The 27,696-nt window shown below is 41.7% G+C and overlaps 1 protein-coding gene across 1 annotated transcript in view; it reads right to left on the bottom strand.

The window, feature by feature from the left end:
• The window catches only part of FAM120A (family with sequence similarity 120 member A), a 104,114-nt gene extending 77,450 nt beyond the window's left edge, over positions 1–26,664 (bottom strand). Inside the window, exons 1-3 of the mRNA XM_082842586.1 lie at positions 26,171–26,664; positions 6,046–6,292; positions 2,118–2,200 (exon numbers count right to left, since the gene is read on the bottom strand). Of these exons, the coding sequence (XP_082698712.1) occupies positions 2,118–2,200; positions 6,046–6,292; positions 26,171–26,644 (804 nt within the window). The 5' untranslated portion in view covers positions 26,645–26,664. The remainder of the gene's footprint in view (positions 1–2,117; positions 2,201–6,045; positions 6,293–26,170) is intronic.
• Positions 26,665–27,696: the final 1,032 nt, after the last annotated feature.

Genomic DNA, 27,696 nt, shown 5'->3' on the forward strand with positions numbered 1-27,696 from the left:
TAACTCAAAGCTGGACATGCTTTGCTTTTCAGAATATGACTTTAAAAATCCTACAACTTATCAAGTCACTGAAAAATTATTTTGGACTGCTTCACTATGCCATAAAAACACCCAGCTAATATTTAAAATACACATGATGATAATGCAAAAAAAATCTGATTTGCTTTAAAATAAAAACCAACAAACAATCCTATAAACAACTTTCAGAGAACAATAGAAAAATGTGAACATGGACTTAATATTAAATGACATTAGGGAATTATTGCTAATTTAGTTAATGTGATAATAATAATATAATTAAGAGATTATCCTTATTTTTAGGTGGTGGTGAAATAAACCAGTTTTCACAGGTGAAGTGTTATGATATCTGCAACTTACTTCCAAATAGTTGAGTTAAAAAACAAACACACACATACAAATATACTTTAGAAGAAACTGTTAAAAACTGTTTAACCAAGATGGTGGATATATGGATAGACATTTTCTATTTCAACTTTTTACATACTTAGTATTTTTCTTAACAAACTATTAGGAAAAATACATGATAATGATGTTTGTAACCTATCAATAGTTTGAGTTGGTTTTCCAGTAATTATTCAAACAGCTCCTCACTTCTAACCTCTGATACATGAAAGAAGGCAAGCTCAATTTAGATATATGTATATGGTCTGGGATCCTGGGAGCCTCTCACCCCTGCTACTCAAAACTCTGCAAACCATCTAAAAAACAAGCCTTCATTCTGTCTCAACTTATAAAAGCATACTGCTTAATGAACCTAATGAGCACAATACTTCTGAGTCCACCTGATTTCGGACTATACTTTTCCCATTCTGCAATTCAATAATGGTATCACCAGGAGCTTGGAATCAAGATTACAAATTGTGGCACTCTGTAAATGAAAACACACATGAAGAACACTCTGGCCAATAGCAACGAGAAAGCTGTTCCCCTTCAAGGACAAAAAAGCAAAAGAAAACAAGTAATTTCTAACAAGAGGAGAAAAACTGACTTTTGAACAGAAGTTGAAAAGCCCCATACAAAGAACTGTTAGGATAAAAAGGAAAACATCAGGACCCATCAATAAGAAATGGAAAAGAAAGGGGATTCTAGGCAGCAAGTAACAAGATGAAAGAGGCAGGAAAGGAATGCCGCTTGAACTTGCAAGTATCACAAAAGCTCACTATAAGCTAAAACACAAAAACTCCAGTTTGGAGGGCAATTCTGACAACAGGAAAAGTGCATTCAGAAACCATTCCATGCAACCTCCCTATTACTATGAGGAACTGAGGCCCAGGCTGCCAGCCAGTGTAGGTCCCGAATTCCCAGCTCCCCACCTAACAAGTGGCAGCTATGATCACAACACTAAAAAGCAGAGAACACCAGAGCCACTTTACCCAGCAAAGGGAATACGGAAAATCACAGGAAGCCACTAACAAGTACAACTCCAAGTTCCCTAGTGGCTCATACCAATTTCACTACTATGTTCACATCAAACCGTAAACCTTCCCACTCTAGAAAATCAAAGTTAAGAGAATCTTCTTGGATGTTCATTACTTTCACAAACAGGAAGGGGAGAAAAATAAGAAAATAAATATTAACAAAATAGTACAAATGGACCACTTCTCTAATGAACTTGGGTCTCCTCCATCATTCAAAAAGCATTAAAACTAAAAAAAAAATAAAAAAGCATTAAGACTGTAAATAGATTTTTATAATATTTAAAAATTAGTAAGAAAATTATGAAACTTATCAAACTATGCTAAGATGTTGATCTAACAGAAGATGATATTATCTATTGAAAAAAATTAATATTTGTAGGTAAGAAAATTAATACATAAAAACTTTAGCTAAAAAATTTCCACCTATCTAGGTATACGGCACGAAGAATTCCTCTAAGGGAATTTTTAAGGACATTTATATATTTCCCTAAAATATAGGTGCTGGGAACAAGATAAGGCAGGTTGTTTGTTTTTTAAGGCAACACAGATTCTGAAGTTAGCGGGAAGCAGGATATTGCTAATTTTGTGGTATATTTCCTTCTACAATAAAGAAACATTATTTATATTATGAAAGTAATATCAAAATCAACAAATGTTGGAAATGAAATGAATATGTACCTTAAGTGAGGCTAGTGGATGTTCTGGACCAAGTAAACTCCAATGAAAGGAAGCCAGATCTTCATCAGGTAGAATGTGATTTCCTGGAATACAAACAGGGATACCATAAAAGCCATCATCATGAGTGACACAGGGGAAACTTAGTATCATTGCATGTTATAATTTGTAGATTATCTTTGAGTTTGTAATATGACTTCAGACTTTGTAATATGACTTCTTAGGACCACCTCATCTGATACACCACATAAAACTTCCACACAGAAATTGAGAATATTTCTTCATCTTTTAATACAAAGCAACATACAGCAGACAGACTTCTTGCAGCTGCCTCAAGCACAACGTGAATTTCCAGTAGAGGCTCAACAGCATTCAAACTGAATAAACTGCATAAAAACCTAAGTAATTCCCCAGCACAGTATTAAGGTCAGTCTGATAATGCCAGATGCCAAATGTGAATTTGAAACAACTTTTCATTTGTTTATGAGAGACTATGGTTCAAACTGCATTCTGTGAAGTAGGTTCAACAGCAGAGGCAGAATCTATAGTTATAAAATCTAAGGAAGGTTAAGTGACAATGTTTGCTGCCTGTGACATGGATCAACACCCTCCTCCCATAATTTCCAGCACCACCCACAAATAGGTGTACAAAGCACAGACTACAACAAGTGCTATCAAGAAGTGCCAATCAGCTCTATGCACTATCACCAGGGCTGTGTCACAAATAAGAAGTGTATTCAGCTGAGAAACTACATTTTGCAGGGAACATTCTCCCTTCATTGTAGTGCTTGGATGCCTGATACACTAACATCTTTGGTTTGTTAGTGGTCTTGATACAATTTAGAAGCAGTAATTTCCTAAATAATTCTGTAATTTTTATATTATGATTTAGTCATCTCCACACTAAGCAGATTCATTAATCAGCTGCTAACAGAAAACAAAACAAGGTGAGTTCATTTGCAATACTGCTAATCATAATACTCTAAACACACAAATACATGATACAGATGTACCAAACTGTCATTATGTCCAGAAGAGCAAAGTTAAGTCCTAATTGTATCAGTTACCGAGTTTTGTACTGCTTTCCTCGGCTCATGGAATGTATAGAACTTTACTGTGAGGTAAGTATTAAGTATCTGAGATTTGTTTTTGAAGCTTCTATCTGAAAAGATATTAAGCCAATTCCAACATCAAGAATAGTCTGTTAGGGCTTCCCTGGTGGCGCAGTGGTTGGGAGTCCGCCTGCCGATGCAGGGGACGCGGGTTCGTGCCTCAGTCCGGGAGGATCCCGCATGCCACGGAGCGGCTAGGCCCGTGGGCCATAGCCGCTGGGCCTGCGCGTCCGGAGCCTGTGCTCCGCAGCAGGAGAGGCCACAACGGTGAGAGGCCCGCGTACCGCGAAAAAAAAAAAAAGAAAAAAAATGAATAGTCTGTTAAATACCATATGCTAACACATATATATGGAATCTAAAAAAAAAAAGGTTATGAAGAACCTAGGGGCAGGACAGGAATAAAGACGCAGATGTAGAGAATGGACTTGAGGACACAGGGAGGGGGAAGGGTAAGCTGGGACAAAGTGAGAGAGTGGCATGGACATATATACACTGCGAAATGTAAAATAGATAGCTAGTGGGAAGCAGCCACGTAGCACAGAGAGATCAGCTCAGTGCTTTATGACCACCTAGAGGGGTGGGATAGGGAGGGTGGGAGGGAGATGCAAGAGGGAGGAGATATGGGGATATATGTATATGTATAGCAGATTCACTTTGTTATAAAGCAGAAACTAACACAACATTGTAAAGCAATTATACTCCAATAAAGATGTAAAAAAAAAAAAGAACAGTCTGTTAAAACTTGGGTCAAATACTTAAATGAGTATTTCACTCAACCTTTCTAAAACAAAACATCTTATATAGCTATACCTTCTATTACAAAAAAGGAGAAATTATACTTTCTATTGGAAAAATAATCTTTCTTATTTGAGGACGTTGAAACTTTTATACCAAATCTAAACTAAAAATGTTCACCCAATTAAGCGTTTATCTATAACTTGCCTAAATTTTCTGAAGAAATTCCAAGCCTTAATTTATTACTAAATTATTCACAACGTTACTATTGTTTTTCATTTCTTTTACTATTTCACAAAATAAGTTAGCTAGAAAAGTATTAGTTGGCATTATCTCCCAAGAAATTTATTCAATGTTTCCTTAAATAAGATAAACAAATATCCTTCCCAAATTAGTTAAGGCATCCATATTCTAAAAGCATACAATTTTCCCATTCATTTAAAGTCAATTGTGGTAACATTTAAGTAAATATGAAACTTTTCATAATGTGCCCATCCACTCCATCACTTTTTAACATTTGAGGAAATATCCTTTTATATTTTAATGTCTGAAAATATGAAAGTACTACACACATTTAGAAATTAGGTTTTAATCCTCCAAATCCCAAGTCACAAGAGTTCACTAAGAAAATGGACAGAAAATAGCCAAGTACTAACTTAAAGACATGTATTTGAGATTAGATCCAAATAAAGACAACTTGTAAAATCAGAAAGTTTTTGATTGATTTGTAGTTATACCATTTGAAATGTTATCACCAAATAATATATGAAAAATTATGGCTGTCTCACTATAATTTCTAGTTGTATAAAACTTTTTTGGAATGTTTATAAAAAATCTGATAATTAGGAATTTCTAAAAATAACCCACAATATAATCCCCCTCTTAAACATGACCAGATCAGGCTGCTAAGCACTAGAACAGAAATTGAGAGAGTACAATAAGATCGCACTTTTCTGGAGACCACACATCTTTCAAAAAGGGCCTGTGTGTCCCAAACAGCCCTCAATCCCATCACTGAAATTCATGGATTTTACTCACAGGAGGGCTTTGCTCAGAACACATTTACTTATACTGTGGACATAATTTTTACAAACTCTGAGCAAACTAGAGCCGGATATTCAAGTAGCTAGAAACATGTATATTCCAAGCACAAGAAAGGGAAGTGGACAGAAAAGAAAGAAATAACTATAAACTACAGACATAAAGTGATAAATAAATATATTACCTATTGCCAAGTTATTTTTAAGAGAAAGAAATTAATATATAAAATCTTAGTTGAAACCAGATTTCATCCTTTCTAGGTATTCAGCATAAGGAATTCCTCCAAGGGAGTGTTTTTTTTTCTTTTCTTTTTTTTTTTGTGGTACACGGGCCTCTCACTGTTGTGGCCTCTCCCGTTGCGGAGCACAGGCTCCGGACGCTCAGGCTCAGCGGCCATGGCTCACGGGCCCAGCCACTCCACGGCACGTGGGATCTTACCGGACCGGGGCACGAACCCGTGTCCCCTGCATTGGCAGGCGGACTCTCAACCACTGCGCCACCCAGGAAGCCCCCTCCAAGGGAGTTTTTAAAGACATGTATACATTTACTTAAGATGCAGGCACTGGAAACAAGGTAACGTAGTTTATTTTTGTTGTTTTCCTTTTAAAGTAATGAGAATCCTGAAAATGAGGGGAAAACATGACAGTGCTAACTTCACAGCATATTTTCTTCTATAACAAACATAATTTGTGCCAAAGGTTTAAATGTTTAATTTTCATAAGTGAGACTGTGTTAACACTTGTGATTTTTAAATGTTATTTTCCCCAAACTTTAAGGGCGTTTTTTTTCACAAAATGAGTTTATCGGCCTAAATGGAACAATACATAAACAAACAAGAACAAATGAAGCACATTTTCAGTGACACCAAAAAATAATGAGTAAAGAATGTTACTGAGGAGAAGCCCAGCCCATTCCCTGTTTTTTTTGAAATTTAAGTAAGATACAATCCCAAACATTCTAGCATTGAAATTAAAAAAAAACAAAACAGTATGTCCCGAGTACAGAACTCCTTTATAAAATGAATTTTCACACTGCCCACCTACCTAACAGAGCAGCAAAGATAGGGAAGCGGTTTGGGTTCAGGTCCAGCTGCTTGGCAACCTCGTGCATCAGATATTGGCTTGTGGTGAGACTTTTCCCATTCCGGCTCAGTTTTAGGGCATGGGCACTGAAATAGTAGGGGATGTTGCACAGGGCATAATCAGAGTCGTATGCAACTAAGCCGTGGAAGCCGTTTTCTCTGCAGAAACCGATCACTTCTTGATGATGATCCTCGATGCTCTGTGCAACCTGTGCAAGGGAGAAGACCACTTCATCAGAGGCCAGGCACCACTTCAGCATGTGCTCAATACACAGACATATCTGTACACAATCTGTAAATTCCAGATATGGAAGATATGCAAGAGAGACAAACAGTCAAAACTAACAATCATAAAGTATGCAGCACATTGCTCAAATAAGAAATTTCAGTGGGAAATAATCTCCTGGTCAGTAAGTTACGATCCCATCCAGACTGCAAATTAACTTTCAATTTCTTATCAAGTTCAAAGATCACCCTGTTTAAAAATACACAATCCCAGGTGGCCCCTGTGACAGTGTTTTGAAGGAAAAGAGACAGATGGGAAAAAAAGAGACAGAAGAGGAAAATAAAGAAGTGTAAAGGACGGAGACAGAAAGCCAGCCACTCTCAGTGAAAACAAAATAATTTCTTCAAAGTAAGTCAAAGCAAATAGGTGAAATAACCAGAAGGATTAAAAAAAAAAAAAAAGCCAAGTATTATCCATCACCTACCTACTAGTTACTATAGACCCTGAAGCATTCAGCACATGGGTAATAATAAGAATGAACATGTTTACCCCCAAATAATTGTCACTCGTTTATTCTGTGCAAAGGACCAGGCCTGGCGGTATGGCACCAGGTTCAGGACAACTGTGAAGGCCAGGTCTAAATTTACTGCCTTTTTAGTGATGAAAACTACAGGCTAAAGCTTCTTACTTCTACTGGCTCTCCCATTGTGAAAGGTCAACCCCATCTATCTCAGGTGTCTGTCACATACTAAAGAGGGCAGAGAAGCAACGCCCACAGGAAAGCAAAAAGCCCCCAGAATTTCTCTATTCCAAAAAACATACCAAAGGGCATTGAAAAATATTTTCCTAAAATTATATATATAAAGTCAAAGACAATTCCTCTCCTGTTGTTACCCACACTCATTTAACCAACTAAAATTTGGCAGGTTTTTTTTCCCCCTACAATGGATAAAGGTATTTTAGAAAACAGAATTTTAAACTTAATTGGGTGACTCAGCTGTGGAAAATTAACTCTCCATAGAGCCCTAAAGGTAAAAAACAAGTGAGTGCCCTTAAACATAAATTTCTAGAACTACACTGCCCGATTTGTGGCTATACTGAATTAAAATTTAAAATACATTAAAAATTAAGTTCAAGTGTTCAATGGTCACCTACTAGATGGACATCATTGTAGAGTTACTCTCATTTCTCACTGACTTTCAGCAAATTTTGTTAGAAAGTTAGTTATAATGAAATCTCAGCGGCAAAGCAGTCCTTTTAAAGATGCATATTTAAAGGAAAAATAATTTTTTGCATTCTCTTAAGTATTTTGATAAAAATATTTTGCTTTACAAAGAAAACAATAACAACATACAATTAGTCAATTACTCTGTCTTAGAATAGGATGATGCTGTTTTATCTCAATCTAAAAAGAGTACTTTCACTAAAATAGAAAACTACAGTTAAAATTTATTTTAATTAGCCCAGCTTCATCTAGAAATGATAATCTCCAAGTCCATGCTCTCTACCTCAAATCACTTTATTACCTAAAACTTTATATTTACAGCAATGTCTTAAGGCATTTAAAAATCACCAGCAATTCCTGTTTTCCAGACATCTTTAATATTAAGTCTGCACAATCTTCCTAAGAGGCCCTGAAATGAAGAGAGATTGTGAGTTACCACCCCCTCGCTCCAGTCCCCTCAGAGGAGTTCTAGAAAAGGCAGCATGGCTGCTTGCTTCATAGAGCCAGATATCCTGTAGAGGAGATGGGGCAAAATTAAATGTATGAGTTGAGTACTGTACAAGCTATATTTTGCAAGAGAGTTTGTTAACCTATTCTTCCAGGAAACTGAGGCTGCCAGCAGTTCAGAACCTAGCTCTGCCCAGCTCCAGGACAAGAGCGGTCCAGAGACTCATCCTCCCTGAGCACCCACTCTCTGCATACCTCACAACATCACCTCATTATCCTCACAACAACCCTTGGAGGGGAAAGGAGGAGATAGCCCTGTGTGGTCACTCAGTGGGGTGTTCAAGCAGGGGAACAGCAGGTATACTGACTCAGAGCTGAGTGTGGTGTCTGCAGCCTCATCCCAGAGACCCAGGGGAAAGCAGTAGGCAATGGAGTCAGAGCAGGCAGGGACAGATCTAATCTGGCAGGTTTTCAAGGAAGGCTGTGGGCATTGTAAAACAACAGGCAATATATTTCCAGAGCTGTAAAGCACTCATACTCTTTGACTCTGGAGCAATCTTACGCCAGGAAATAGAGCCTAAGAAAGCAACGTATCTGATAAAAAACGTTGGGAGCATAAAAAGGGTGAGGGTAGCCTTCCATGGGAAAAATAAGTTAACATTAAGGAGCTGGGTAAACACAGCAACTACACAATGTTGTGGAGAAACTTGAGAAAAGCTTAGAATAAAATATTAAGCAAAACCAATTCAGAATACAATATCTGCTACATACAAGCACATAAAACTGCACCTGTGGAAAAAGACTGAAAGGGAGTAAGCAAAAACTAACACAGTTGTGCACGGTGGCACAATTATACTTAAAAAAAAAAAGAAAGAAAAAAACTTTAATTTATTATTATTTTTAACATCTTTATTGCAGTATAATTGCTTTACAATGGTGTTAGTTTCTGCTTTATAACAAAGTGAATCAGCTACACAGATACATATATCCCCATATCCCCTCCCTCTCCCACCCCTCTAGGTGGTCACAAAGCACCGAGCTGATCCCCCTGTGTTATGCGGCTGCTTCCCACTAGCTATCTATTTTACATTTGGGAGTGTATATATGTCCATGCCACTCTCTCACTTTGTCCCAGCTTACCCTTCCCCCTCCCCGTGTCCTGAAGTCCATTCTCTACGTCTGTGTCTTCATTCCTGTCCTGTCATTAGGTTCTTCAGAACCTTTTTTTTTTTTTTAAGATTCCATATATACGTGTTAGCATACGGTATTTGCTTTTCTCTTTCTGACTTATTTCACTCTGTATGACAGACTCTAGGTCCATCCACCTTACTACAAATTACTCAGTTTTGTTTCTTTTTATCTCTGAGTAATATTCCATTGTATATATATGCCACATCTTCTTTATCCATTCATCTGTTGATGGACACTTAGGTTGCTTCCATGTCCTGGCTACTGTAAATAGTGCAATGAACATTGTGGTACATGACTCTTTTTGAATTATGGTAGAAAAAAAACTTTTTTAAAGGAAAAAAATCTAATAAAAAGTTGAAACAGCCCTCATACATGCACGCCCACACTGGCCACCTCTATGCCACCGCACTGGGGGCAAATACTCCTCCTTTCACATCCTTCTCCTGCCAGACAAGGCACACAATTTGCTCATCTACATATCAAGGGTCTAGCTTGGTGCCTGGCACACAGTAAAAACTATTTATGAAACGAAAAACTCTGGGAGTCCCAGTTCAGGGGCCCCAAACAGTCTTTAAATTATTTATAAAGATTACTATAAACTCTAAACAGTAGAAACCAACAGCCAGTAGAGCCTTATAGAGCAGTTTCATCTATCTCTGGGGAGTGGAATGTAGCGCTTTCCACAGTCACCTCCTTCCACTGACCCTTCCCCAAACACAATTTCTCATTCGTTCAGAACACTTGGTTTCAGCCTGGCATTAATAAGCAAAGTGAATGAACTATTAATAACTCACTACAAGACTAATTTGCAAATGTTAACAATATCTTAATCCTCCCCCAAAGCACACCTAACATTAAACAAATAATTGTCTGCTAGAATTAATCTCCTAAAACAAAAGATAAAGGAACTCTGCCCTTAAGTAAGCACAGACTTCAAATCTAAAGCAAGGTGTATAACTGAATCACTTTGCTGTACACCAGAAACTAACACATTGTGTTAGTTCAATCAACTATACTTCAATAAAAAAAATAATAATAATAAAGCAAGGTGGAGCAATCTGTGCCCCTTGTCGTGCTCATCTTTCCTATCTAGGGTACCCTGAGTGATATGGATGGCGAGGAGAACCAAAATGTCCAGGTTCCAGTTCTGGCTTGATGTCCAACCTGCCTAGCTAGGAATGTAAAATTAATGAATCTTTAAGATTCTTTCAACTTCTGAAATTCTAGTATTCTTCCCCACTGGTTAAAATCCATTTTGCCTTTATCTGAGGAAGGCTACATGGCATTAAAAACCACAAGGTAACAGAGATGCAATCCTTTCCAACAAGTGAACAATGGAAGTGTGGTGTAGCAGTTACTCAATTAGGGAAATAAAAACCCCACAAAACACCTAAATGAAAGAGTCTGGCTGATGGATACATGACTCTGCATTTGTACAAACTCACATCATTGTACATATCATACAAAGGATAAACTTTAATATACACAACTTAAAAAAAAAATCAGCCAGCAGTCAGGGATGGTAGGCCAGAATGCAAACTGACAAATGTATCGAATTGTATTATAAACCGTCTGTCACAGGGGTGCCAATGAACAACTCTGAAATCACTTTCACATGTGTTAAGGTTGGGGTAAATGGATGGTAGATGACCTCAGTGTCTCCCTATCAGAGAACGGGCTTACAAATGTGCAAAGGGAGGAGGCTAGCATGACCCTGTAGTGTTGGGTTAGCCATGGAGATGTCCGTAAGAACCCACAAGTAGATGACAACACAGACAGACAGGCACAGAAATCATTAGAGGTTAAGTGTGTGCACGTGGATTAGTCTATAAACACACACCTATATCTCCCAGGTGTCAGCAGAGAACCTAGAAGCAGCAACACCCCAGGAGAAAGAACATCTGTACCCCGATCTGGTTTCTAAATACCATTCTCCACTAAAAGGCAGGTCACTGAGCAGACGCCCAGTAGATATACGGAAGGAGGGCACTGCCCCTCTGGAGCATTCTCCCCAAATCACAAGAAAATATCAGCCAGCCCAAACTGGAGGCCAGCCTACCAAATGCCTGATCAGTTCTCCAAAAGTGTCAAGGTCACCACAGAGACAAGCAGAGGCTGAGAAGCTGTCCCAGATCAGAGATCAGTAAGTAGACAAGACGCCTAAAGGCAACAGGGAATCCAAAAAGGATACAGGTAGAAAATGGAAGAAATCTGAATGAAATACATAATGCAGTTAATGGTACTGTACCAATGCTAATTTCTTAGTTGTAACAGTTGTTCTAGCTCATAGGATGCTAAGATGCATGAAAGCTGAGTGAAGGATATTCAGGAACTCTCTGTACCATTTTTGCAACTTTTCTATACACCCCAAATTATTCCCAAGTTAGAAGTTTATTTTAAAAAGAAAAAAAAAAAAACAAAACCACAATAGTCTACAAAAGCGGTCCCCAACCTTTTTGGCACCAGGGACCAGTTTCCTGGAAGATAATTTTTCCACAGATTGGAGGCGGCGGTGGGGGGAAGGAATGGTTTTGGGATGATTCAAGTGCATTACATTTATTGTGCACTTGATTTCTATTATTATTACATTGTAATATATAATGAAATAATTATACAACTCACCATAATGCAGAATCAGTGGGAGCCCTGGGCTTCCTTTCACTTGCCACTCACTGATAAGACTTTTGATATGAGTCTGCAAGCAACTGATTTATTATGGTCTCTGTGCAGTCAAACCTCTCTGCTAATGATAATCTGTATTTGCAGCCGCTCCCCAGAGCTGGCATCACCGCCTCAGCTCCACCTCAGATCAAGCTTTAGATTCTCATAAGGAGCACACAACCTACATCCCTCACATGCGCAGCTCACAGTAGGGTTCGCACTCCTATAAGAATCGAATGCCGCAGGTGATCTGACAGCAGGCAGAGCTCAGGCAGTAATGCGAGCCATGGAAAGCAGTTGTAAATACAGATGAAGCTTCTGCTCACTCATCCGCTGCTCAACTCCTGCTGTGCGGCCTGGTTCCTAACAGACCATGGACCGGTACCAGTCCGTAGCCCAGGGGTTGGGGACCCCTGGTCTACAAGACACTAACTGAGAGACTGTTTTAAGCTATTTAATCATGTGAACAAAGCACTGAAAGGCCTGGCAGGCAAAGTCTCCGAGAGTCTATCATGTGAAAACACAACTCTCCCCAGACAGTCCAACTAAGGGAAGTAGGAAAGCCCACCACACACAGCATAAACCTATGAATGAAAGAATAAAGTCCAACAACCAAGAATACCTGTAAGAGGCCCACTGAACAATTCCTCAAGATTTATGTCAAAGAGCCTGGTAGAGTCAGGGGCAAAGAATTGGATGCAGTGCAGAGGAGACTCGAAGCAAGGTTTGGGTGAGGATAGGAAAACGCCTGGATTGCATCAAAACAGAACCTGAGAGGTAGTTATTTAATTCAAAAAAAAATTAAATTCCAGAGGTTAAGCTTCTAGGAATCAGGGTCTAACAGGGTATCGCTGTTCTTTCTCCTTTCAGTGTGTCTTTCTTCCGGTCTGAATGCCTTTCACTCCTGTTTCCCATCTCTTCTACTCACCCTATTCCCCGTGTTCTGTTTCTCCAATTCCCTGGCCTTCCAGCTCCTGGCTCAGACTGGGCACATTATGCTTAATGAAAATGGTATGTCTAGTTCTTAATTTTTAGTTTACAAAATGAGTAAAAACTATGAAATACAATGTTGGGAAGATTATTTCAATTTGAATTCCCAAAGAGTATAAAAAGCAAGCTAAAAAATTATGCCAAGACCTATCTACTCACAGGTGATAAAGAAAGGGTTAAGGCCTCCTATGAGAGCGAGCCAGACTTGGAATTATGCATAGCCTCCTCACAGAAAACCACAGGCTAGTGACCAAAGACCACCTACCACCTTAAAGGCACTAGGCCTTGACTGATTTTTGCCATGGCTGCCATCACCACTGCATCAAAATGCAACTTCAGATCAAGGGAGTGAAACCGTAGAGCTCCTGAGTACAGTGCACAGAGCATTCAACTTTTACTATTTTTTTTTAATATATAAATTTATTTATTTTATTTTTTTATTTTTGGCTGTGTTGCATCTTCGTTGCTGTGAGCAGGCTTTCTCTAGTTGCGGTGAGCAGGGGCTACTCTTTGTTGCGGTGCGCGGGCTTCTCACTGCTGTGGCTTCTCTTTTTGCGGAGCACGGGCTCTAGGCGCGCAGGCTTCAGTAGTTGTGGCACGTGGGCTCAGTAGTTGTGGCTTGCGAGCTCTAGAGCTCAGGCTCAGTAGTTGTGGTACACGGGCTTAGTTGCTCCACGGCATGTGGGATCTTCCCGGGCCAAGGCTCGAACCTGTGTCCCTTGCATTGGCAGGCAGATTCTTAACCACTGCGCCACCAGGGAAGCCCACTTGATACGTGCTTTGGTAGCCACAACTCGGCTGGGAACCACCAAACACCTCGCCTCACCTCTCCACCCATCCGTCACCAAGAAACACGGTGTATGCAATCAGTGTTGAAGATCTTCAGTAGCTGGCAAAACGCCCCATTTTTGGTCCCAATGAAGTATTTTGTATTTAGCTAGGGATAATTTTATGTAACTGTATATTTGCCACAGAATCCTAGGTAAATCTTTTTATCTCAATAGTTTTAAGTTTCATCATTAAAAAGGCAGATACATCAAAATTCAGTATTTTTTACAAAGAATAATGACTAAAAAATTCTCAAGCTTACTTTGTGAATGTAATTATTTATTAATGCTGAAAGCAGCTATGGGGAAAGTCCTATAAGAATGAAAATGTAACACCGTTACTTACTCCTAATCTCCAGTGAAGAAGCACTTGTACAGTGAGGTTTTGTGTCTCTGGCATCAGGTGAACTCCACTGCCTACTTTAATACTTCCTGTACTTCCATTTCTTCATCTGCAAAAATAATAGTACTCTCCTACCTCATAGGGTAGCTGTGATGATTAAATGAGTTACTACATGTAAACAGCTCAGAATCATTCATAAATAATAAGCACTTGATAAATGTCAGGTACTATTTATTTTCAAGTAAGCTATGTGAGAAAGGATCTACTTCTTCATACTTTTCATGCAGGACCTGAAACACTATGAGTTGTCATAAAGAGATTTTCTGACACAAAGAAAAAAATATCATATGTGGTTTTTCTTTAGAATAATTTTACAGAGGCTCAGGGAATAACGTGACACGTCCTCCAACCAGCTACCGGCTTTAAAAGATATAAGTTAACCTGAACGTAAAAGGATAAGTCAACCTAAATTCTTTTGTTAAAAAAAAAAAAAAATCAGGCTCTGACCTTTATCCAGCAGAATTCTAGACACTATGCATGAGGTGGGTAAAACTTACTCAGGCTACTTACTCCCTACTCAAGTCGAGCTGAAGAGTGAGAACATGAAAGTCAATGCTAACTTGGTAGAAGATTTTTATTGTTGTTGTTTACTTTAAAAGAGCAATTTTAGTGTCATGACATACATTAGCAATGTCTCTAAAAGTAAACCTCTCCTCCTCAGGAAATCTGTAATCATGGCTGAATAAACGTCTTACCTTATATAGCTCTTGGTTATTCTATAAGAATTGGTTGCAGTGGTCTTAAAAGCAAGGAAAAACAATGTCTTTTAAAATAAGGGAGTGGCACATGAAAAGATTCTCAACTTCATTAATCATAGGGAAATGTAAATCAAAACCACGAGATACCATTTCACACCAATTAAGATGGCTACTAAAAAAAAACAGAAATAAGCAAGTGTTGGCGAGGATGTGGAAAAACTGGAACCCTCACACATTGCTGGTGGAATGTAAAATGGTGTAGTTGCTGTGGAAAATGGTATAACAGTTCTCAAAATATAAAATCACCATATGATCCTGCGATTCCATTTCTGGGCATATACTCAAAAGAACTGAACGCAAGGATTCAAACAGATATTTGCACCCCCATCTTCATAGCAATATTATTCACGATAGCCAAAATGTAGAAGCAACCCAAGAGTCCACTGACAGATGAACAGATAAGCAAAATGTGGTCTATCCCACACAAGAAATTATTATGCATCCTTGAAAAGGAAGGAAATTCTGATACATACTACAACACGGATGAACCTTGAGGACATTATGCTCAGTGAAATAAACCAGTTACAAAAAGATAAATTCTGTGTGATTCCATTCATATGAGGTGCCTTAAGTAGTCAGATTCATAGAGACAAGAAAGTAAAATGGCGGCTGCCACAGGCTGGCAGAGAGGAATGGGGAGTTAGTGCTCAATGAGGACAGTTTCACTTTGGGAAGGTGAGAAATTTCTAGAGATTGATGGTAGTGATGGCTGCATAGCAGTGTGAATGTGGTTTCGCATCCGCTGATATGGACAGCCGACTGTACTCACTGTACTACACCATTTTACATCAGGGACTTGAGCATCCTTGGATTTTGGTATTTGAGGGGTCTCCTGGAATCAGTCCCCTGCATATACCTGAGGGAAGACTGTACTTAATTCTACTGAACTTAATTCCACTTAAAAATGGTTAAAATGGGCGGGCTTCCCTGGTGGCGCAGTGGTCAAGACTCCGCCTGCCAATGCAGGGGACATGGGTTCGAACCCTGGTCCAGGAAGATCCCACATGCTTAGCTGCGGAGCAACTAAGCCCCTGAACCACAACTACTGAGCCTGTGCTCTAGAGCCCGCAAGCCACAACGGCTATGCCCGCCCGCCCCAACTACTGAAGTCTGCACACCTAGGGCCCGTGCTCTGCAACAAGAGAAGCCACCACAGTGAGAAGCCTGCACAATGCAACGAAGAGCAGCCCCCGCTAGCCGCAACTAGAGAAAGCCCACGCACAGCAATGAAGACCCAACGCAGCCAAAAATAAAATAAATTAATATAAAAATAAGAAATGGTTAAAATGGTAAAACTTTTGTTATAGTTTATTACAATTAAAAAAATAAAGATAAAAATTATAATAATAAGAGAGTGGCACCCCGTCTCCCTGTTTTCTCAGAAATCCTAGGCACTTAGCTCCAAGATATAACTTCCTCCTTGTCAAAACAGAAGTTTTATTTTTCCTTTGGATAATGACATTAGCATATATGTAATGTATTATATCTGCCAGCCTACATAAAAGGGTGAGATTTCTTCTTTGCAATCTCTTTAGCAGGTTGCCTGTGATGCAACTGCAATCTGTTTCAATGCTTATTCAATAATAAAACTGTTTTCTTTCTCTGTTAAAAAATTAAATAAGAGAGTGAATGTCCTAAAAGAAATGCAAGTTAAACTTCATACATTTTTAAAATAAAAATAATAAAAGGAATGTTGAGGGCTTCCCTAGTGGCGCAGTGGTTGAGAGTCCGCCTGCCAATGCAGGGGACACGGGTTCGTGCCCCGGTCCGGGAAGATCCCACATGCCGTGGAGCGCGGCTAGGCCCGTGAGCCATGGCTGCTGAGCCTGCACGTCCGGAGCCTGTGCTCCACAACGGGAGAGGCCACAATACTGAGAGGCCCGCGTACCGCAAAAAAAAAAAGGAATGTTGAACCAAGGGGGAAAGGGGTGGGGTGGGAGGAATTGGGAGACTGGGACTGACACATATACATTATTGATACTATGGATAAAATGGACAACTGATAGGAACATGCTATATAGCACAGGGAACTCACCTAGTGCACAGTGGTAACCTAAATGGGAGTGAAGTCCAAAAGGGAGGGGATATCTGTATGTGTTTGGCTGATTCATTTTGTTGTGCAGTGGAGGCTAACAACATTGTAAAGCAACCATACTCCAATAAAAATTAATTTAAAAGAAAAAAGGAGTGTTGAAACACCAACATTATTTGTATTCAGTGTCTATTCAGCCTACTATATTAATCTCCTAATGATTCAGCTAACTCCAAGCAGTAGTATTCTTTTTAAAAATCCAATTCCAAAATACATCAAAATTTAACTTTTGGAATTCAGAAAAATGAATCTCAGACTGATGCAATTTATTTCAAAATGGTGACATGTACAAATTCTTTATTGAAATATTTAATGGCTCACATAGGTACAGGAGATTGAAAAACCATGGTGCCTGTGCTCATCCAAGCGGTCCAGGGAGGCCCTCCCAGTCTGGACTGGCTGGCACTCCTGCCCATGAAGATGAACAATACACTCCAGACCTATGAAAACTCAACCCTCCAGTAATACTCCTTCCAGTATATTTTCTTACACTAATTGGCAAAATACCAACAGGGTAGTTTCAGTTTTTCCAAAGAAATAAATTTATTCTAGAGACAAGCGGGAAATACCAAGTAACCGGGGTACAAAAGAATCACGTTTCTAGATCACAGATCCTTAATTACTGTAGATTTACCATCACCCTTGCAGATAAATCAGTGTGCCAAGTTCAACTCTATACTGGCCCTAAAATACCTAGAAACAATGTTTGATAGAGCCAGGTATAACAAGGGAGAAAAAAAAAGATGGCTAAATGAAGCCAATTTCCCTAAGCAGTCACACCTTTGATGTCTTCAACACAGCTCCTAAATTAAGAAGCATAAAGGGCTTACTCAAAGATAAAGCCTCTGTGCCAGGTGGCCAAGCTGAGACTACTTATCTGTGGAACTGACTAGACTCTGGGTTTGAACACAAACTTTCTACCATCTTTCTGCCATCACTGCCTTGCACAAGGTGACTAACTGGTGAGTCTGGAATTGATTTATTTGTCCATGTCTCAAATATATTTTGAACACGTACTACATGCCAGTGTTCTAAGAGATGGATAACATAATGTTCTAAGAGGTGGTCATCCATCGTAGGACTTACTTGCTAGAGAAAACATAAACATAAGTAAAAATTAATTCCAGCTATATAGAGACATTTGGAGAATTTTAGAATATTTCTATCTGAACTCTGATTCACTTACATCTAATTGTTCTATTTATAAAATTTTGTCTATAAATCCATTGGAAAATAAATCTAATTTTTCAAATTCTAAAGTATTGCTTCTTTAAGGTGGGGGTGGAGAAAATGGGTGAAGTCTAAATGTACAAGCTTCCAGTTACAGTTGACCCCTGAACAATGGGGAGGGAGGTGTTTAGGCAAACCAACCCTCCACGCAGTTATAAAGAATAACTTTATAGTTAGTCCTCCATCCACGGTTCTGCATCCATGGACTCAACCAACCACAGATTGTAATATTTACTATTGACAAAAATCCACATATAAGTGGACCCACACTGCTCAAACACGTGTCGTTCAAGGGTCATCTGTATAAAATAAATAAGTCATGTGGATGTAATGTACAGCATGGAGAGTGTAGTTAACACTGTATTGTATATTTGAAAGTTGCTAAGAGAGAGCTTAAAAGTTCTCATAAGAAAAAACAGTATAACTATGTATGGTGATGGATGTTAACTAGACTTAATGTGGTGATCATTTCACAATATATACATATATTGAATCATTATGCTGTACAGCTGAAGCTAATATAATGCTGTATGTCCACTATATCCCAATTTTAAAAAAAAAGGAACTCCTCTTCATATTACATGGTATTTATTCCTATGGTCAATTTCTTACTAAGGCTGGAATGTGTAGTATGTTTTAATTAATTTCTTTCCATTGTATAAATTCTAATTGTATAAAACAAAATGAAGAGCAACATGGGTCTAGAAATATATAAGAGAGAAGGTGTGTGTATGTACGTATCTTATTTAGAAAACTAAGTTATATTCTCTTTTTTTACTTATCTCCCTGGTATACTTAGAAATCTCTATTTCAAACCTTTATATGGCTTTACTAAGGCCCAAAGCTTAGAATTCTTTGACTTGTTCACATCAGGATTTCCTAGCCTTGGCACTGGTGATATTTGGGAATGGATAATTCTTTACTGTGGGGCTGTCCTGTGCATTGTAGAATGTTTAGCAGCATCCCTGGCCCCTGCCTCTAGATGCCTGCAGCCAGTATGCCCTCATCTGTGACAATCAAAAATGTCTCTAGACCTTGACAAAATCACCAGCCCTCTAGCCCCTGTTGAGAATCACTGCTCTTCAGTGACTAAATAGATTGTCCTATGGCATCAAAGAAAGTTCCAAACGTTGACATGGGAAAATGATGTAAACGAGCACACACACCCCCGCCTTCCACTAGAGTAAACTCCTTAAAGGATTCCATTCTTTTCTGTTATATTCACTCCTCCACACCTGGCCAATAGCAGGCACTCAATGTTTGCTAAAGGGAGAATGAATCATCACTGGAAACCAGAGAAGAGAGAATAAGAAATTTAAAGAAAATAAATCGTACTTAATGGCCATTGACCCAGGTGTTGAAAGAAAATAATTAAATTGCCTATATAAATAGAACAAAGAAAATATATGATTAAAAAGTTGAATGCCTATACTAAACATAGGAAATACAGGAGGAGTAAAATTAGTCCCTGGCCTCAAGTAGCTTAGAGTTAGTGGGGGAGATACATATGAAGGTAGCTACAATAAAGCTTTTGAGATGGGCTTTGAGGTAGAACCAAAATTCTGGCAAGCGAAAGTGGGGTAGACAGAGGGAGACATCAGTAGAGTTGGGAAATGGACATTTCTTGGGGAAACAGTAAACAGTCTGGTTGGGAGCATCTTAAAAGTATAATAGAAGAATTCTGAAACTAAGGAAGGTAGAATGGATTCGGATTGTAGGAGGGTCTAAAAGCCTGAATAAAGAGTTTGGATTAATGGTTTTGTTGACAGTCGTTGCCAGGAGAATGACTCACCTGAGGACCCTGCAGGGTGCTCTGACATTGTGTGCAAGATGAGTTCCACTGTTGATACTAGGCATGGGGGCCTGGTCAGATCCGGAGGCAATTCTGACTACTATCCACAGTAAGACACAGTTTAATGTAATGGTATTCACCCTTAATACAGGTCTTGCATTCTACTTTTTATTCTATTTTATTCTGTGTGAATTTTTCTAAATGCTGATAAACACCCAATAATTTGGTTTCACAACCCACCAGACCTTTTCGGTAAACTTGGTGAGTTCACATGTTGGGAATACTAGAAATGAGGAACAGAAGTTTAAGTAAGAGACTGCTGGGCTAGAACTGATGTGTCATATTGCAGGGACTGGCAGGATGGAATGATAAAAATGCCAAAGATGACTCCAGGGTGGTAAGTGTAACTTTGAAATAGGTGACCATCAGGCTCAAACCAGTTAGGGCTAAAAGTGAAATCAGAACAGACTGGGAGAAGAGACAATTGTGGAAAGTGAAAGGAGAATGAAGGGTATATCAGTAAAAGTCAGGCTCTAGGGGGGACATGCAGTTTGAAGTCTTAAAGGTGGTATCATTCTTCCTGCTAATTATAGGACACAAACCCTAGGGTAGCTAAAGTGAAATTACAATAGTCACTAGAGGTGACTAATCTGAGGTCAGATTAGAGAGAATAGTCAGTTTGTGTGTTGAATGGGATATGGGAGAAGTAATCTCTAAGCACATAAAACCAGCTGCTCAAGTCTTTGAGAACAGTAAAAGGGTGCACTGGAAACTGTCAGATGTTGAAAGAATATGTGCATAGTATTAACCTCAAAAGAGGTAATAATAAGAGTATATAACAGAAAAGGTCCACAGAATTATGGCATTTATGGAAAGTCATATTTCAGTAACTCCAGGAAATGGAAGTGCTTTGATAATCAAAAAGGCTTCAACAATACAATGTTGAAGGGAAGAGGCAATGGGCTTTGGTAAGTCTAACTTTAAACCTGAAAAATGGGTGATAACTGTTGATAAGTATCAGTGCTGAAGTCACAAATTGGTGGCTCAAGATCTGAATCTAGCCCGGAGTCCATTTTCCTTGGCTTAAAGGTGTTTTTTAAATGGAATAATTTCAAATAAAAATCTGGATTTCTGACTTTCTTGAAAAATCTGAAGGTCTGGCAACGTTGGCTCTATAGTCCTGTAAGGCTTTTAAAATGTGCACATTCTTCAATCTATCAAGTTTGTGTGTGCATACCATTTGTAGGGGATAGATAAATCATACACTATGCAGGCATTAAAAAGAATCAGAACTGTAAGTATAGAAATGAAAAGATTTTTTACACACTTATAAAAACCAAATTGCTGAATAATGTAGTGATCGCATTAATGTTAAAAACAAACTATTTTGATAACATATGATATATAATATAAAATATACATAGGCAGCTGCTGTGGAAAATGGTATGGTGATTCCTCGAGAAATTAAATATAAAATTACCAAATAATCCAGCAATTCCACTCCTGGGTACATACCCCAAAGAACTGAAAGCGGGGACTCCCAACAGATTTTTGTACACCCATATTCACAGCAGCACTATTCATTAGTCACAACAGCCAAAGGGGGAAGCAACCCAAGAATCCATAAACTAAATGTGGTCCATCCACAGAATAGAGTATTTTTCAGCCTTATAAGGGAAGGAAATTCTGACACAACATTACAATATGGATGAACCTTGAAGACATTATGGCTAAGAGAAATAAGCCAGTCACAAAACTGGTACACTTGAAGAAAATAAATATTTTTAAATAAGTATTTTAAATGTATGGCTGGTTTGAGTTATAATGTGGTCAATTCTGAATTGTAAGTATTCCCTGATCAATTAGAGATCTTTAAGAATAACAGTACATTGCTAGTTTTCAGTGTCTCTTGGATAGAAACTGTGCTGCCTGGAAAAAGCAGCAGAGGCGTTTTGCTATCAGATCTGACCTGAGAGTGAACTGCAGGTAGGCACACCCCACAGCATTCTTACACAATGAAACTGAACTTTGACTTCAGCACACCACTTCCCTCTTGAAGAGGTTACTGGTTACTTGTCCCCAGACGTTGCTCAATCAGCAATCGCAATCCCGTTTCTTCCCATATTAACAAAATACTGAGGGCTAAATGAGACAGCACTGTGAGAGATGACCTAGCATGGGACTGGCACCCTACAAAGTATACAAAGAAAGAGATCATCATCCCAAGATCTCAGGCCACAGCCTAATCTCACATTCTTCCAGTGACTTAAAACATGAGCTCTGCTTTATGTAAGATCTGAGTAAATACCCCAGAGTACCGATTCAGGATAAGATTTCAAGGACTTCATTATAAACCTGCACACCAACACCACAAGTCTTGAGGCAGAAACATTTAGTAAAGCTCCAGGCATCTAATGCCACCAAGATTTTAAAATCAACATCAGTCCTCACCAAGTTTCAAAGGTTATGATGACTCAAGGCACACAAGAGGAAATGCTCCTAGGTAACTAACAGAAGCCAAGTTCAGGCTGGGCAGTTTAATGACCTGAACAAAATTAGCTGATGTGTGGGCCAACTTCTAATGGTTAAAGAAATGCAATTATTACTTTAGCAAAGACATACTCTTCTAAGCCAAAGAAGATTTCTCTAAGCAAAGCTGACGGGAAATTAAGACTTTCTGCCAGTTTGCAGAACCCTGGAGACGGCCAATACGATGGTAGATTTTTATAAGAAAAATGCCTCATATGCCCAACATTATATATAGTGAGATGTTTGCATCAATTCCTTTGCCAATTTTTATTTAATCTTAAAAAAAATACAAATATCATACAGTAAAATTAACTTTTATTTACTTTTGATGTATAGTTCTATGATTTTAAAACATGCTACCAGGGCTTCCCTGGTGGCGCAGTGGTTGAGAGTCCGCCTGCCGATGCAGGGGACACGGGCTCGTGCCCCGGTCTGGGAAGATCCCACATGCCGAGGAACGGCTGGGTCCGTGAGCCATGGCCGCTGAGCCTGCGCATCCGGAGCCTGTGCTCCGCAACGGGAGGGGCCACAACAGTGAGAGGCCCGTGTACCACACACACACACACAAAAAATGCTACCACCACTACCATCAGGTTACAGAACAGTTCCATCACCCCAAAAAGCTCCCTCCTGCTGTCCCTTTATATTCACACCCTCAGGCAACCACTCATCGGGTCCCCATCACTACAGCCTTATCTTCAAGAGAATGTCATATAAATAGAACCATACCTTTTGAGCCTGGCTTCTTTCACTTAACATGAAGCTATAAAGACTCATCCAAGTTGTATGTATCAGTAGTTTCTCCCTTTTTATTGCTAAGTAGTATTGCACAGTACCATAGCTTAACTATTCACCTATTAAAGGATATTTTGGTTGTTTCCAGTTTTGGCTATTATGAATAAAACTGCTATGAACATTCAAGTTCAGTTTTTGTGTGAATAATAGTTTCATTAGGAAAATACCCAGGAGTACAACTGCTGGACCACATGGTAATTGCATTTTATAAGAAACTAAGGGAGCTGTTTTTTAGGGTGGCGTGCCATCTTGCATTCCCACCAGCCATGTGGGACGATTCCAATTGCTCAGCATTCTTGCCAGCACTTGGCATTGCCAGAATTATTTATTTTAGCCATTCTAACAAGTATGTAGTGATATGCTATCATGGTTTTAATTCACTTAACCATTTAATGGGCATTTTTAAAAAACAGTACACTCCCTTCACTCCCTTAGAGAATGCTGAACATAAATTTTTCTGGCTCAAAATCATCCTCATAGAGTAAACCATACTGCCCTCAGGGGCTACTGAAGTACATAGGGTTGTTTTCTTTTTTCTAAGGAAGCCCCAGAATTATGTGTGTTTTTTATAGCTTTTTCTATCTTCTCCCTTGTGAAGTGTCACTTCCTTCTATTAATGGTGCGCCTGCCTGGCAGACTTTCCTCTGCACCCTTTTCTCAAGCTAAGTTTAGAAATAGATAACTAAGCTTATCAGAATTACATCTGAAAAGGAGAGGGCAGTCTACAAGGGAGAGAAGTTGATTCTTCAAGGAGGAAACAGAAAGCTTTTTTTTTCCTTTTTGGGTCACTATACCAAAGCTTCCTGACCTCTCATTTGGCTGCTGAGAAATTTTTAGTAGCTAGATTTCTTAGGCATTTTCCAAAAAGGTGAGGCTGCCAGTTAAGTGTCCACCAAGGAATTGAGTCTTTACTATATTAAGCTGTAAAATTAACACTATATTGTGGTTCTGTATCAGGAGTTAAAAGCTTATCTAAAGCAAAATAATTATAGACTCAATTACATCTTGAGTGCAGAAACCTAAGTGGAAGAAATGATCTTAAATCTAGTTTCTTACTAACTTACACATTGGTCAAAATTCTGGGCATCCAGCAGGTAAGTGAGACATTTACAGGGGCACAAAGATAAATACCAAGAAATTTTACAATTAAAAAAGAATTTAGCAGTTCTTTCAAAAGATACAGTGACTGTGTACAAACACTGACTCTAATCCTAAGTAAAATTTACGGTGTTCCTTTGAAAGCCACTTGACTAGAAAGCTCATTGTCTTTCCAGTAGTAGTTTCCATCTCTGAACAAGATAAAACTGTTAACACTCAGGGCATCTTCTGGAGGTGGATCACACCTGGGAGTCGGCACTGTCTTACTTCTCAGAGAGCCCAGGCTCCAGGGCAGAAAATGCCAGCAGCAGTCCCTGGCTCTCAGCCGAACTTCCCCAGGGACGCAGGCTAGGTCTCTGCCATACTCACAGACCAATCGCCGCTCTTCCAGCAGCCTCGACCCGCACACTTAGAAACCCTGTCGCCAATTGCAACAGGATCGGGGTGGGACTTCCGCTATCACTTTAGGCTTAACCACCACCATCTCAGCACAGGCAAGAGCAATCAGGAAGTTTGAATTTCACAAACTTTGGGAACAAGCACAGTTTCAAGCAGAAATAAAGGAATGACAAACACGTTGGAAGGCAGAGTGGCAAAAGTCAGAAAACCAAAACATTCCCCCTAAAAATTTTAAACAAAGAACAATCAAAAAGGAAGCAATCAAAATTCAAGTCAAGGGTCATTGATTTGCATGTTATCTCTGCCGTGGCTGCTAGGTCCTCAAGCACTCCTTGGCCTGGGTTCTGGAAGGAGACCTCTGCCAAAAGGACAGCAGAATGCCGGACAGTCAAAGCTCTGATTACCTGAGTGCACAGCCCAAAGTGGTGGAGTCCTCACTGTGCAGAGAGAAATAAATCCTGGAAACTCTGATTCACATTCTCTTTGCCCTGACTCTGAACTACTCTCTTCACTTCAGATACACAGAACCAAAGACTTTTTCACGTAGACTCTAAGTCACAGAACTGACAAAATTTCAGCATGTCAAAATTTATGATTCTTTGAAATCTAACACACACGAAAATCCGACAATTTCTCTAAAAACTGTCATCTTCCAGGGAACCTGGACCCAGCCCTGCGTTCTCAAGAAGAGGCTAACTCCACAGGCCTTGCCCAGGTCACTGCCCCCAGCTGAGCCGGGGTGACAGCAGTAGGCAGACCTTCCATCCACCCTCAGTGGCTGGAGACCCCTTTCTGTCGCCATCAAGCCCACTTGCTCCCCCAAAAAACCTGTTGCTGTTCAAGCCCTGCTAAAGGAAAACCAGCGTCTCATAAAAGTTCACGTTAGTAATCTACCTGCTTCAAACAGTGGAGGAATACTCCGGATCTCAGCGATGGTGGCACTGCACCCTCCAAGCCTGCAGCTATCCGCTGGTCTTAAGGTTCTCGGACGGCCTGGAGCAGCCGAAGTCCCCAGACCCCGGGCACTCGCAGCCACCGGCCGGGCTCCAGGCCGCGCGTCCATTTTGCAGCAGTTCAGACCGGGAGGGGAGAGGCGCCTGCAGTCCCCCGGACCAGACCCCGAACCCTGCCCAGCTCCAACTTCAGATCCCGACCCGCTCGGACCCCAGACCCCAACCCCGGCCCAAGCCCGCACCCCAGACCCCGACTCAGGCCCAGACCTCTGGCCCGCTCCTTCTGTGTTACCCCAAACTCCAGTCCAACCCCGACCTCGGACTCCAGATCCCGACCCACCCTGACTCTGAATTCGAGCGACTCAGGCCCCACGCCCACGCAGACCCCAGCCCAGCCCCGGCCTCCAACCCCGCCCCCGGCCCCCAGGCCCACGCGGACCCCGGCCAGCCTGCCCGCCCGGCGGGCCGCACCTTGACGTGGAAGCGGATGAGCGCCAGGCGGATGCAGTGCGCCATGCAGACGGGTGGCAGGAACCAGACCTTGGGCGGCGGGGTGCCCTTGTTCTGGACATGGCTGACGATCTGCTGCGCCGTCTGGCGCTCGTTGCCCTGCCGCTTGACCCACTCGTGCAGCCGCGCCTTCTCGAGCGCGCCGTTGAAGAAGACGAAGAGCTCGATGTTGCCGCCGAAGCAGGCCTTGGCTAGCGCGGCCAGGTAGCCGAGCATGTGGTTCCACTGGCCGCCGCTCACCCAGTCGGTGTAGAAGCCGCCGTAGAGGCGATGCAGGCAGTTGTCGGCGTCCACCAGCAGGCGCAGCGGCGTGTGCGGGGGCCGCTGCCGCCCGCCGCCCACCAGGCTGCCCCGGGCCAGCTTCTGCAGCTCCACCGGCACCACGGCGCTCGGGCAGTGCTTCTCGATGTAGTCCTGGAAGCCCTGCACGCCCATGGCGGCGGCGGCGGCGGCGGGCGCGGGGCGGCGGGGCGGCGGGGCCGGGGGCGGCGGGGCCGTGGCGCTGGCCTGGGCCGGGGCGGCGGGCTCTAGGGGGGGCCGGGCCGGGCCGCGGGCGCGCTCATGGCCGCTGCTGCCGCCATGTGCTACCGCCTCCCAGGGCCATGGCGGGGAGGGACCTGCGCCGTGCGCCGCTCCAGGCCCAGGCCAGGCTGAGGCGGCCTCGCGCGGGCGGGCGGGCGGCGGCGGAGGGGCGGGGCGATGCCAGCTGACTTACGTGGGCCGGCGGAAGGGGCGGAAGAGGCGGTGCCGCGGCTGAGCTGCCGGTACTTCGGATCGAGCGGTCGGTATACTGAGGGCCAGGACTCCGAACCTGAACCCCAGTCCCAGACCGAGGAGGACAGACCGGGGAGAGTCCGCGAGGTCCAGTTCAGGGAAGGGGGCGCCGGGCCCAAGCGGCGCCGCTGGGCCCAAGCGGCGCCGCTGGGCCTGCGCGAGCTCCCGGGAGGTCCCAGAGCGGTGGCCTCATCTCGTCCCCTTCCTGGTCTCCCAGAGCTGGTCACCCGAGGAGGCCACATCTCCGGCTCCAGGATCTGGTCACCCCGAGACGGCCTTATACCCGGAAGCCGGTCAGGCAGCCCTCTCCCCGTACCCGCTCGGAGGCGGTCACCCCGAGGAGTCCGCGTTCGGTCCTGGGGATCTGGTCACCCTGAAGAGGCCACATCCCGGAAGCCGGTCACCCCGAGAAGGCCCCGTCCCGTCGTTGGTCACCCTAAGGAAGCCCCATCTTAGTCCCTGGGTGCAGTCATTCCGAGGAGGCCCTGTCTCGTCCCCAAGGACCGGTCAGAGGAGGCCCCTTCCTATCCCAGTGCCCTGAGGAGCCCTAATCCCTGGGGTCTGGTCACCCCAAAGAGGTCCCGTCCTCGTCCCGGGGGGACCAGTCATCCTGAGGTGGGACCAGTGCCCTGGCCGGGGTGGCTGCAGAGGGAAAGTGGGCAGGCTGGTCAGGAACTGGAAGTTGGGTGCATCTGGGAGGGAGGAGGGAGCAG

The sequence above is a fragment of the Leucopleurus acutus genome (genome assembly GCF_964270905.1).
Source record: "Leucopleurus acutus genome assembly, chromosome: 7".
NCBI classification, from domain to species: Eukaryota; Metazoa; Chordata; class Mammalia; order Artiodactyla; family Delphinidae; genus Leucopleurus; species Leucopleurus acutus.